A 13,355-nucleotide genomic window follows, 5' to 3' on the forward strand; every position below is an offset into this window, starting at 1 on the left:
TCTGACCGCTATATGAGAGCGCTGCCAAGAATCTGACCGCTATATGAGAGCGCTACCAAGAATCTGACCGCTATATGAGAGCGCTACCAAGAATCTGACCGCTATATGAGAGCGCTGCCAAGAATCTGACCGCTATATGAGAGCGCTGCCAAGAATCTGACCGCTATATGAGAGCGCTACCAAGAATCTGACCGCTATATGAGAGCGCTACCAAGAATCTGACCGCTATATGAGAGCGCTACCAAGAATCTGACCGCTATATGAGAGCGCTACCAAGAATCTGACCGCTATATGAGAGCGCTACCAAGAATCTGACCGCTATATGAGAGCGCCATCAAGAATCTGACCGCTATATGAGAGTGCCAAGGAGAATCTGACCGCTATATGAGAGCGCCAAGGAGAATCTGACCGCTATATGAGAGCGCTACCAAGAATCTGAGCACTATATGAGAGCGCTACTAAGAATCTGACCGCTATATGAGAGCGCCAAGGAGAATCTGACCGCTATATGAGAGCGCTGGCGAGAATCTAATTGCTATATGAGAGCGCTGTAAAGAATCTGACCGCTTTATAAGAGCACCATCAAGAATCTGACCGCTATATGAGAGCGCCAGCGAGAATCTGACCGCTATATGAGAGCGCTACCAAGAATCTGAGCACTATATGAGAGCGCTACTAAGAATCTGACCGCTATATGAGAGTGCTGGCGAGAATCTAATTGCTATATGAGAGCGCTATCAAGAATCTGACCGCTATATAAGAGCACCATCAAGAATCTGACCGCTATATGAGAGCGCCAGCGAGAATCTGACCACTATATGAGAGCGCTACCAAGAATCTGACCGCTATATGAGAGCGCTACCAAGAATCTGACCGCTATATGAGAGTGCCAGCGAGAATCTGACTGCTATATGACAGCGCCTCTATTACTTTCTGTTGGCAGTCTCAGTCTGGACACGTGACAGTGTCCCACAGCTTTCCCAGTAACCGTCTGAATCCAGTGTGGCCCCGGGAGTGATGCAGTGAAGGGCCCTTGCAGTGTGTGGCATGTGGATGCAGAAGGGGGTCGCTGTCTCGGGTTATCTCCTGCCATCTCCGTCAGCGGGGGGCACTCTCATAAGTGAGTGCGCGGACAAATCCCCTGACTTCCCGGGGGCAGAGAAAGGAGCGGCGGTAGATTAATTCATATTCCCAGTTAATTGGCGGTTTATGGAGCGAGGACACTTTCCTGCTCCGCCGCCGCTGCCGCCGATTTAATCACTTTGCCCCAGGTCTGCATCACAAATGAACCCCGCGCCACGTCCTGACCCCGGCCTTCTGAGACATTACTAATGGACGGGAACGTTCTCAACCCTCAACTCTCCTCGTAGACTTCGTGTTTCAATTCCTCACCATTTTCAAGATCCCTGCTTGCTGCCAATGAATGAGAACCCTGCCCTCAGCTGCAGATACAATTGTATCCAGTGTAGACAATGCTCTGAGAGCTAAACAGACTGATACACTGTAACAAACTATCAGAGAGCGGCTGCTGATGGGTTTACATGACAGAGCATTGTCTAGACTGGATGCAAGTGTAACAGACCCTCAGCTGAGCACAGATTTGTGAGAATGGCTGGAGAACATTTTGCTGTACAGAAATTGCATTTTATTTCTTTAAAGCCAGAAGCCCCCTTTATAACCTTGTTTGCTGTCAGTGAATGGAATCATTCCTTTGGTAAAGCAGAGCTGCAAACACAGGGACAAGGGTAGCACTTTGGAAGGAAGCAGAGATGTTTTTTTTTTTTCTTCTGAATTTTGGACGTCCCTTTGATAACTGCTGAGCTGGAAAAAAGTAGATGCTATAGGAGCCCCTGCAGTCCTCTCTGCTCTAGTAAACCAGAATTGTGAATGCAGCTCTGGATGTGACTAGAGTATAAAATATGATGTAACAGTAGATTAGTGAATGCAGCTCTGGATGTGACTGGAGTATAAGACATGTAACATTAGATTAGCGAATGCAGCTCTGGACGTGACTGGAGTATAAAACATGATGTAACAGTAGATTAGTGAATGCAGCTCTGGACGTGACTGGAGTATAAAACATGATTTAACTGTAGATTAGTGAATGAAGCTCTGGATGTGACTGGAGTATAAGACATGTTGTAACAGTAGATTAGTGAATGCAGCTCTGGATGTGACTGGAGTATAAGACATGATGTAACAGTAGATTAGTGAATGCAGCTCTGGATGTGACTGGAGTATAAAACATAATGTAACAGTAGATTAGTGAATGCAGCTCTGGATGTGACTGGAGTATAAGACATGATGTAACAGTAGATTAGTGAATGCAGCTCTGGATGTGACTGGAGTATAAAACATAATGTAACAGTAGATAAGTGAATGCAGCTCTAGATGTGACTGGAGTATAAGGCATGATATAACAGTATATCAGTGAAGGCAGCTCTGGATGTGACTGGAGTATAAACATGATGTAACAGTAGAATAATGAATGCAGCTCTGGATGTGAGCAGAGTATAAAACATGTTAGTGCCTGCAACTGAGAGATCTGTAGATCCCCCCTTTTCATGTATGTAAAGTGACATTAGGTATAGGATTTTGGGGTCACATCACCGCCGGCATGTCTACAACGTTCGTGAGCCATAGATGCTGCTCCATGATGGGGGACAGTACTGACCCAATGGCCCGGCCAGATGTCCCCAGCACTGACCTCAGAGCAGCAGCTCACCAGAGACATCCCGTCATGGAAACAAACGTGTCTGAAGGGAATCACTTCTTGTACAGGGGTCCGGGGTCCAGCAGTCCTGGACTATGGCAGATGGAAAGCTTCTCAGCACCGAAGGATTCAAGGCCTTGTTCACTCTTTCTTTCTTTTTAAACCCCCAGCAGGACCCGTAAGGTGAAGTCCACTTATCTTCTTCCTGCCACTCGGTTATGGCTCTGTGGGTCAAGAGCTGGGACATGGACAACCCCTTTAATTATATTACCCAGTGTAAGATATCGATTGGTTTGAGGTCTGACTTGTCTGCGTATGATTTTTGACTCCGTGCAGCAAACAATCCCTGGGAAATGCAATTACCTTGACAGAGTCATCGCTCATCCATGAGGTCCCACAATGTCCAGCATCGGACGATTGTCTCGTTAGCCATTTCTGGGGCAATGATATTCCTGGACAAACTGTGTTCTCTCTATGCCCCTGACCTGGGAAGAGATTACTCATGATTTATTACCCGCTGTTCTCCTGCCAAATTAGACAAAAAAACCTTAGGAGAACTGTTTCTGACTATCTTGTGGAGAACCTTTTAGCACTCAGTTCTTATATTACAATGATGTGGCTTTGACAACCTCTGAGTGGTTGGTTGTCACCATGAAAAGATTCATTGAAGGACATTTTTGGGGTCTGACTTTTTGTGATCCACACCATTACTAAGAACGAGTGGCACCAAAATCTCATTCTTGGTCAGAGACCACAATGAACATGAGCTGACCTTCTCCATAGAAATGAATGAGAGTCTCTTAAACGACTAATTCACCTCACTTGGCTTTATCCTGTGGTCCCATTAATCTTCATGAAGATGGACTGAATGCACCTCTTTTGCTGTCTGTCCAAAATTGAGGATTTGGGGCTGCTCTTTCTTGACAATGGTTGTAGGCATGATTGGTAATAGTCCTCAAAATGTGTAATGAGGAGAAGCTAAACTGTCATAGAAAATAGGAATTATGGAGAAAAAGGGATAATGGCTAACAGGTTTACTCCTCTAAAGAAAGAAAGGAATCCTAGAACATGCAGAATATTCCCAGTGTACAGTACGGATGAAAACATGGCTGAGGTTCTCAAAGGAGGCATAAGGACCAGGAACCCTAAGAATGAGTCTAGTAAAGGTTGAGGACTAGGAGTGAGATGAATGAATTTGGTGAAGATTGAGGAGCACTAGGAACCTTGGTAATAATTCTAAAAAACATAAGAGATTACAGAGTCTAGTTAAAAAATATAGGACCAGGAATGAGATGAATGAGTCTAGTGAAGATGAAAACAAGGAGCGAGATGCATCAGACTCGTGTAGAATAAGGACTAGAGAGGAGATGAATCAGTCTGGTGAAGAATAAGAACTACGGATGAGATGAATCAGTCTGGTGAAGGACCAGGAATTAAATGAATGAGTCTAGTGAAGATGAAGACAAGGAGTGAGATGCATCAGACTGGTGAAGAATAAGAACTAGGGATGAGATGAATCAGTCTGGTGAAGGATGAGGACCAGGAATGAAATGAATGAGTCTAGTGAAGATGAAGACAAGGAGCGAGATGCATCAGACTGGTGAAGAATAAGAACTAGGGATGAGATGAATCAGTCTGGTGAAGGATGAGGACCAGGAATGAAATGAATGAGTCTAGTGAAGATGAAGACAAGGAGCGAGATGTATCAGACTGGTGAAGAATAAGAACGAGGGAGGAGATGAATCAGTCTGGTGAAGGATGAGGATGAGGAATGAAATGAATGTGTCTAGAGAAGATGAAGACAAGGAGTGAGATGCATCAGACTGGTGAAGAATAAGAACAAGGGATGAGATAAATCAGTCCGGTGAAGGATGAGGAACAGGAATGAAATGAATGAGTCTAGGGAAGATGAAGACAAGGAGTGAGATGTATCAGACTGGTGAAGAATAAGAACAAGGGATGAGATAAATCAGTCCGGTGAAGGATGAGGAACAGGAATGAAATGAATGAGTCTAGGGAAGATGAAGACAAGGAGCGAGATGCATCAGACTGGTGAAGAATAAGAACTAGGGATGAGATGAATCAGTCTGGTGAAGGATGAGGACCAGGAATGAAATGAATGAGTCTAGTGAAGATGAAGACAAGGAGCGAGATGTATCAGACTGGTGAAGAATAAGAACGAGGGAGGAGATGAATCAGTCTGGTGAAGGATGAGGATGAGGAATGAAATGAATGTGTCTAGAGAAGATGAAGACAAGGAGTGAGATGCATCAGACTGGTGAAGAATAAGAACTAGGGATGAGATGAATCAGTCTGGTTAAGGACCAGGAATGAAATGAATGAGTCTAGTGAAGATGAAGACAAGGAGTGAGATGTATCAGACTGGTGAAGAATAAGAACAAGGGATGAGATAAATCAGTCCGGTGAAGGATGAGGAACAGGAATGAAATGAATGAGTCTAGGGAAGATGAAGACAAGGAGTGAGATGCATCAGACTGGTGAAGAATAATAACTAGGGATGAGATGAATCAGTCTGGTGAAGGATGAGGACCAGGAATAAAATGAATGTGTCTAGAGAAGATGAAGACAAGGAGCGAGATGCATCAGACTGGTGAAGGATGAGGACCAGGAATAAAATGAATGAGTCTAAAGAGGGTTGAGGATTTGGAATGACTAGAATGAATCTAGTGAAGGATGAAGGCCAGGCATAAGATTCATCAGCCTGTGAATGATAGGATAAGGAACAAGGAATGAGAGAGTCCAGGGAAGGATGAGGATCCATAATAAGATGAATGAATTTTTGAGTGTAGTAAATGATGGTCACTGCAAATGAGATGAATGACCTGAATGAAGCAAATGTATATTGAGGACCTGGAATGAGAGAGTCCAATGAATGATGAGAACCAAGAATAAAGATAAGAATGATATGAATTAATCTAGTGAAGAGTGAGAATCAATAGTGACAAAAATAACTAATGAATGATGAGTACTAGAACCAAAATGAATAATTCTAGTGAAGGCTGAGGACCATGAATTAGAGAGTCCAGTAAAAGACGAAGACCAGGAAGGAAGTGAATGAATGTGATGAAGGTTGATTATTACAAATGACATGCATCAGTCAGGAGAAGATTGAGGACCAGAAATGAGATGAGTCAGTCTGGTTAAGATTGAGGACCATGAATGAGAGAGTCTAGTGAAAGAGAAGGATCAGGAATAAGGGGAATTCTGTCTAATAAAGTTGAGGACTATGAATGAATCTAGTGATGAGTGAGGATGAGAAACTGGATGGCTGTGTCTAGATAATCAGAGGAACCAGGAATGAGATGAATGTGTCTAGATACGAATGAGGACCTTGAATGAGATGAATGGTCCCACAGAAGGGTCTCATTGAGTAGATCGGGCTAAGTGCATTGAACTCTACAGCATTTTCCACTAGTGAGTTATCACTAATTAGTTCCATCTCATTAACTTCCACTCGTCCATATTAGTGGCTGCTTCCCTAAGGTAGCGTAATTACTTACTCTAATTAGCGCCATGCTTCCAGTTCTGATGTCATACTGCCAGGGAGCAGCAGCGACCGTCTTCTCCTCGCCCCGCACGTCCATACCTGACAGCAGCGAGTCGTTTCATCACCCTTTACAGTGAACCAAATCCCAGCATAGTACCTTACCTACATCCTGCAACTTCCATTACTTGTGTGAAGCCTGCCAATTGGATTGTACAGATCTGATTGTATGATGATGAGGTGTCTAGGTTCTGGTCTTACACTACGAGCTCAGATGATAATCCAGTGCACAGGCCAGCAGACACGTCACCTGCTTCTATATTTTATCATTTCCAGTAAATCCAGTTATATGTGATTGTACCGCCATACCCTGATGATAGAACACATATAATACAGTCTGAGGAATTAACCATTTATACTGCGGCTGCGAGAAAATAGAGCCGGAGAGCGTAGCGCCAAATCCCAGCTAAGATTCATGAGATGTTGGAGTTTACAAAAGAGCGTTATCCGGGAAGAAGAGCAAAAACCAAAAGAAAATCATTTTCATATCTCGATTTTACTATGTACTGATATACCGTATACCATTATATAAATATAATTTACTACACTCACCCCTCCGCCTATCATATGAAAATGATACCACTCTGCTCACATCTACATTATAATACATAGGAGCAGTATTATAGTAGTTACATTCTTGTACATAGGAGCAGTATTATAGTAGTTATATTCTTGTACATAGGAGCAGTATTATAGTAGTTATATTCTTGTACATACAGTAGAAGCAGTATTATAGTAGTTATATTCTTGTACATAGGAGGCAGTATTATAGTAGTTATATTCTTGTACATAGGGGCAGTATTATAGTGGATATATTCTTGTACATAGGAGGCAGTATTATAGTGGATATATTCTTGTACATAGGAGCAGTATTATAGTAGTTATATTCTTGTACATAGGAGGCAGTATTATAGTAGTTATATTCTTGTACATAGGAGGCAGTATTATAGTAGTTATATTCTTGTACATAGGAGGCAGTATTATAGGAGTTATATTCCTGTACATAGGAGCAGTATTATAGTAGTTATATTCTTGTACATAGGAGGCAGTATTATAGTAGTTATATTCTTGTACATAGGAGCAGTATTATAGTAGTTATATACTTGTACATAGGAGACAGTATTATAGTAGTTATATTCTTGTACATAGGAGCAGTATTATAGTAGTTATATTCTTGTACATAGGAGCAGTATTATAGTAGTTATATTCTTGTACATAGGAGCAGTATTATAGTAGTTATATTCTTGTACATAGGAGACAGTATTATAGTAGTTATATTCTTGTACATAGGAGCAGTATTATAGTAGTTATATTCTTGTACATAGGAGCAGTATTATAGTAGTTATATTCTTGTACATAGGAGGCAGTATTATAGCAGTTATATTCTTGTACATAGGGGGCAGTATTATAGTAGTTATATACTTGTACATAGGAGCAGTATTATAGTAGTTATATTCTTGTACATAGGAGCGGTATTATAGTAGTTATATCCTTGTACATAGGGGCAGTATTATAGTAGTTATATTCTTGTACATAGGAGCAGTATTATAGTAGTTATATTATTGTACATAGGAGCAGTATTATAGTAGTTATATTCTTGTACATAGGAGCAGTATTATAGTAGTTATATTCTTGTATATAGGAGCAGTATTATAGTAGTTATATTCTTGTACATAGGAGGCAGTATTATAGCAGTTATATTCTTGTACATAGGGGCAGTATTATAGTAGTTATATTCTTGTACATAGGAGGAGTATTATAGTAGTTATATTCCTGTACATAGAAGCAGTATTATAGTAGTTATATTCTTGTACATAGGAGCAGTATTATAGTAGTTATATTCTTGTACATAGGAGCAGTATTATAGTAGTTATATTCTTGTACATAGGAGCAGTATTATAGTAGTTATATTCTTGTACATAGGAGGCAGTATTATAGCAGTTATATTCTTGTACATAGGAGCAGTATTATAGCAGTTATATTCTTGTACATAGGAGCAGTACTATAATAGTTATATTCTTGTACATAGGAGGCAGTATTATAGTAGTTATATGCAAGTTATATGGATGCTATGTATTTTTATTGATGCTATGCTGGTACAGTAGTGCAGTACATTTATTGGTATTTAATTTATGTATCTATATTATAGTACAAGACAATCATTATGATTCTTTACATTTTGTATATATATATAGTACCGTACAGAGTTAATTTGTATTTTCAGTAGATTGGTTGTTTTTAGTGTACCACAACAGGAAGTGACACAGCACTCACCTGATATTTTAACCTGGTGTTTAGTAACTAAGTTCATGCCATGACTAAGGATAATACGCTTCATCTGAAACACGTAGGCCCTTGTCTACTGTTTTTTGTACATGTTTTAACATGTTGAAATACAGGACAGTTATTATTGACGAGTGCAGAGGAATTATATTCTGGATTTATCAGTGTTGAAGCCGAGACAGTTTTTTTTTTCCCTCGGGGAGCACTGCTTTCATGGGCCAAGCAGAACACTACATTGCTGGAATCAAGTACTGGAGAGTATGGACTGTGACGCTCTATGTCTGGTATAGTACTGGCCATTTTGTACATTATACTTGTACATAGGAGCAGTATTATAGTAGTTATATTCTTGTACATAGGAGGCAGAATTATAGTAGTTATATTCTTGTACATAGGAGGCAGTATTATAGTAGTTATATTCTTGTACATAGGAGCAGTATTATAGTAGTTATATTCTTGTACATAGGAGGCAGTATTATAGTAGTTATATTCTTGTACATAGAAGCAGTATTATAGTAGTTATATTCTTGTACATAGGAGCAGTATTATAGTAGTTAGATTCTTGTATATAGGAGCAGTATTATAGTAGTTATATTCTTGTACATAGGGGCAGTATTATAGTAGTTATATTCTTGTACATAGGAGCAGTATTATAGTAGTTATATTCTTGTACATAGGGGCAGTATTATAGTAGTTATATTCTTGTACATAGGAGGCAGTATTATAGTAGTTATATTCTTGTACATAGGAGCAGTATTATAGTAGTTATATTCTTGTACATAGGAGGCAGTATTATAGTAGTTATATTCTTGTACATAGGAGCAGTATTATAGTAGTTATAGTCTTGTACATAGGGGCGGTATTATAGTAGTTATATTCTTGTACATAGGGGCAGTATTATAGTAGTTATATTCTTGTACATAGGAGCAGTATTATAGTAGTTATATTCTTGTACATAGGAGCAGTATTATAGTAGTTATATTCTTGTACATAGGAGCTGTATTATAGTAGTTATATTCTTGTACATAGGAGGCAGTATTATAGTAGTTATATTCTTGTACATAGGGGCGGTATTATAGTAGTTATATTCTTGTACATAGGGGAGGTATTATAGTATTTATATTCTTGTACATAGGAGCAGTATTATAGCAGTTATATTCTTGTACATAGGAGCAGTATTATAGTAGTTATATTCTTGTACAGAGGAGCAGTATTATAGTAGTTATATTCTTGTACAGAGGAGCAGTATTATGGTAGTTATATTCTTGTACATAGGAGGCAGTATTATAGTAGTTATATTCTTGTATATAGGAGGCAGTATTATAGTAGTTATATTCTTGTACATAGGAGGCAGTATTATAGTAGTTATATTCTTGTACATAGGAGGCAGTATTATAGTAGTTATATTCTTGTACATAGGAGCAGTATTATAGTAGTTATATTCGTGTACATAGGAGCAGTATTATAGTAGTTATATTCTTGTACATAGGAGCAGTATTATAGTAGTTATATTCTTGTACATAGGAGCTGTATTATAGTAGTTATATTCTTGTACATAGGAGGCAGTATTATAGTAGTTATATTCTTGTACATAGGGGCGGTATTATAGTAGTTATATTCTTGTACATAGGAGGCAGTATTATAGTAGTTATATTCTTGTACATAGGGGCAGTATTATAGTAGTTATAGTCTTGTATATAGGAGCAGTATTATAGTAGTTATATTCTTGTACATAGGGGCGGTATTATAGTATTTATATTCTTGTACATAGGAGCAGTATTATATTAGTTATATTCTTGTACATTCTGTAGGATGTAGTTTTATACACTTTTTCTGTAGTTACTATATAGAAATGTAAGTACTTGAGCAGAAATATCTAACTTTATTTAGCATTCATGTGATTAAACCAATAATTTTTCCCCCCTCAGCCACTTACATTACATGGTTTGGGGGGACACAAAGGCGCTTAGATTCTTCTGGGGTTAAAAAAAAGAACATAAATGCATCATTATAACAAACACTTTCCTTCTTTCTAATCCTCCTATTTCTATTCTGAGGCTTTCTTTCTGCATTTTGGGATGGGATGTTTAGTATTGTGTCCTGATCAGTCTGGAGCTGAAGATCTCGGCGCTGCTGTTACTTTAGGAATCCGTTAAGCTGGTTCGGGAGGAATGTGAATCCCCTCTGCTTTATATATATATGTGTGTGTGACAGCTGCTGCGTGCATTTAGAGGAGTGGTGACAAGTGTTTCATTATAGGCTAGGTCATAGCGTGCCAGTGGAGTACTACAACTCTCAGCTAGCCTTTTACTCTGCAGGTGTAGACACTGTGACTGTACCACCATATTTAATGTCAGATTTGGAGATACAGATTGACGAGGTGCACTTGAAATCCTTGTTCTCCTGCAGTAGCTGGATGCACATAGCATAGTCAGCATTACAGAACTTTGCTGAGCATGCGTCCCTAGGAAATTCTTCACAATCTGGGACTTCAGGTCGCCTAGCAACCACTTGTTTTCCCGTCTAGGTGACCACCAAGTGAAACATGCAATCAGTTAGTATATATTACCTGTAGACAACAGCGCCCCTAGTGGCCGCACCATAAATACTCTGCCCTATCATCCCACCTGCTGTGTATTTTGGAGAGGAAGACGGGATACATAGAGAGTGCTTAGATTTTATAGTGGTCGCCAATGGAACGTTTCCTTACCTGTTGTGTAAGACGCGTCTCGTGGAGATGTCTCGGTATGGATAGTCTTTGCATTGTCCCCACACCACAGCTCCAGTGTGACAATGTAGGTCAGGTTCAATGTAGCGTCCCTCTAAGGAGAAGGAGGCTCTGCTCGGAGCACACGCAGATGGGACCCTACATGTCACCCGCCTCTTTCCTGTACACAACTTCATAGGAAGTCTGTGTGCTCAGCCAGAGCTTCACCTTCATTTCCTCTCCCTGCTCTCCTGTCATATCCAGTCTCTCATGGACTCGACACGTCTGTGACAGCAGCTGCCGGCAGACGACGATGATGGGCTGTGGAGCCTCCATAGACATTCAGGTAACTTTGTTTTTTGTGGTGAGACCCCAGGGTGGGAGGAAGATGTAGGGGTCACCGTTGGTGCTCACCCCAAGCCGTTTTCTTGGAATATCTTCCCAGGACTGTAGAACGCACTGGGACAGTTTACGATACAATGTTGCGGTTGTCTTCTTCTACTTTGTGTTGTGTTGCAGTTTTAGACTTTTGTTTCCTTTCGTTGGTATATCGGATCTTTGGATTTATGTGTTCCACCCGGATCTGCTCTGGAGTTGGAGTCGCAGATAACATACTGTAGGACACTGTGTGACAGAGTGGTCCTTGAAGGGTTTTTGGTTGTTGTTTTTTTATCGGTTTGGAAAATGTTATGTTTTTATTGGATAGCAAATAATGGACATTAAAGAGGATCCATCACTGGCTACTAATGACACAGCAGACACCAAACCTGGTGCTTGGGACCTTCAGAACTGCGGCGGCCATCTATCAGGACTGATATAGGAGGTCTGTTACTTGTTTAGGTCCTTCAAGACGATCTTGAGATGTGAATAACAGGACAAAGATCGGTAGATGTCGGACGACCCAGAACTCAGCACGTACGTTTTTGTCCTAAGTAAACGGCTGGTTGTGACCTTAGCTTGTGTTGTGGACGGATATTACAGAGATATCGGTCACATTGTGTAATGCATATGTAATAAGGATATGGTGGTTTTGCTGCTGTTCTACACTTCTCTGATCGTTCCTAGCTCCATAAGTCAGCTCAGGGCGAGTCCTGGACGATCAGACGTTGAGTATAATAGTCATAAAAATGATATCTCTCTCCTAACTCCTACTGCTCCTCTATGATTGTCCACACATGACTTTCAACTATGCACCTCAAGGCTTGATAAATCAGCCTGAAACCGACACCTCAAGACCCAAACTCAACCTGAAACCAGTCTGTTGTCAGGGCAGGCGGCATAGGATCAATATGGACGTCAGGGTCAGGCCAGGTCAGACATCAGTGGGTTAGAATACAGTAGAGGTTGGTACATGGACAGACAACGGGCTACAGCAAGGAAGGGAACCTATTGTTCAGGCACCCTTTCACAGGGGAATGTGCCTTAAGTTGCCAGCCATTGGTGTGGGCATGCTGTCCCTTAAAGAACAGGAAGGGGGCACCTGCACACCCTACGGGCAGAAGAGGAGAGGCCTTGCCACAAGCAGGCTGCAGCATGCATCGAGCAAACCTGACAGCCAGATTCACCTTAAAGAAGACATCTTAAGACCCAAAACCAACCTTAAATTTATACTTTAAGACCCAAAACTTACCTTAAAACCACCAACTTAAAACCCTAATCTGAAAATGGCCCAAAACCCAACCTGAAACCCACCACTCAATCAGAAAGTCACACCTCAAAACCTAAAACTTACCCTAATACCCTAACCTGAAATGACCATTAAGGACTCAAACTCAACCAGAAGCCCAAACCTCAAAACAAATCCTGAAACCTGACAAGTCAAGGACCAGAGCTGAAGACCCCAAAAATCCATTGCAAAACTCCCACCTCAGAAAGTCGACCCAAAAACTCAATAGTCAAAACCCAACACTACGGCTTGTGACTGATAATCGGCCTGACAGCCATATCTCAGAACCAAAAAAACATTCTGTTGATGAGATTTTTGCCAACCTGTTTTCGAATGCAAGTGAAACAGCGCCAAAGACCACCTCTATGAGAAGACCAGTTGCCTTATCTGGATCACTGGTTTCACTTTATTCTGTGCCTGT

The 13,355-nt window shown here is 40.7% G+C and overlaps 1 protein-coding gene across 4 annotated transcripts in view; it reads left to right on the forward strand.

Moving 5' to 3' along the window:
• LOC122931886 (cGMP-dependent 3',5'-cyclic phosphodiesterase-like) overlaps positions 1-13,355 on the forward strand; it is a 310,101-nt gene that overhangs the window by 30,179 nt on the left and 266,567 nt on the right. Inside the window, exon 1 of one of the 4 annotated variants that reach the window (XM_044285945.1) lies at positions 11,279-11,614. The exons of the other annotated variants lie outside the window; for them this stretch is intronic. Within the exon in view, the coding sequence (XP_044141880.1) occupies positions 11,582-11,614 (33 nt within the window). The 5' untranslated portion in view covers positions 11,279-11,581. Of the gene's footprint in view, positions 1-11,278; positions 11,615-13,355 lie in introns of those variants that run through there. 4 annotated transcript variants of the gene reach the window in all.

Source organism: Bufo gargarizans, chromosome 3 (assembly GCF_014858855.1).
Source record: "Bufo gargarizans isolate SCDJY-AF-19 chromosome 3, ASM1485885v1, whole genome shotgun sequence".
NCBI classification, from domain to species: domain Eukaryota; kingdom Metazoa; phylum Chordata; class Amphibia; order Anura; family Bufonidae; genus Bufo; species Bufo gargarizans.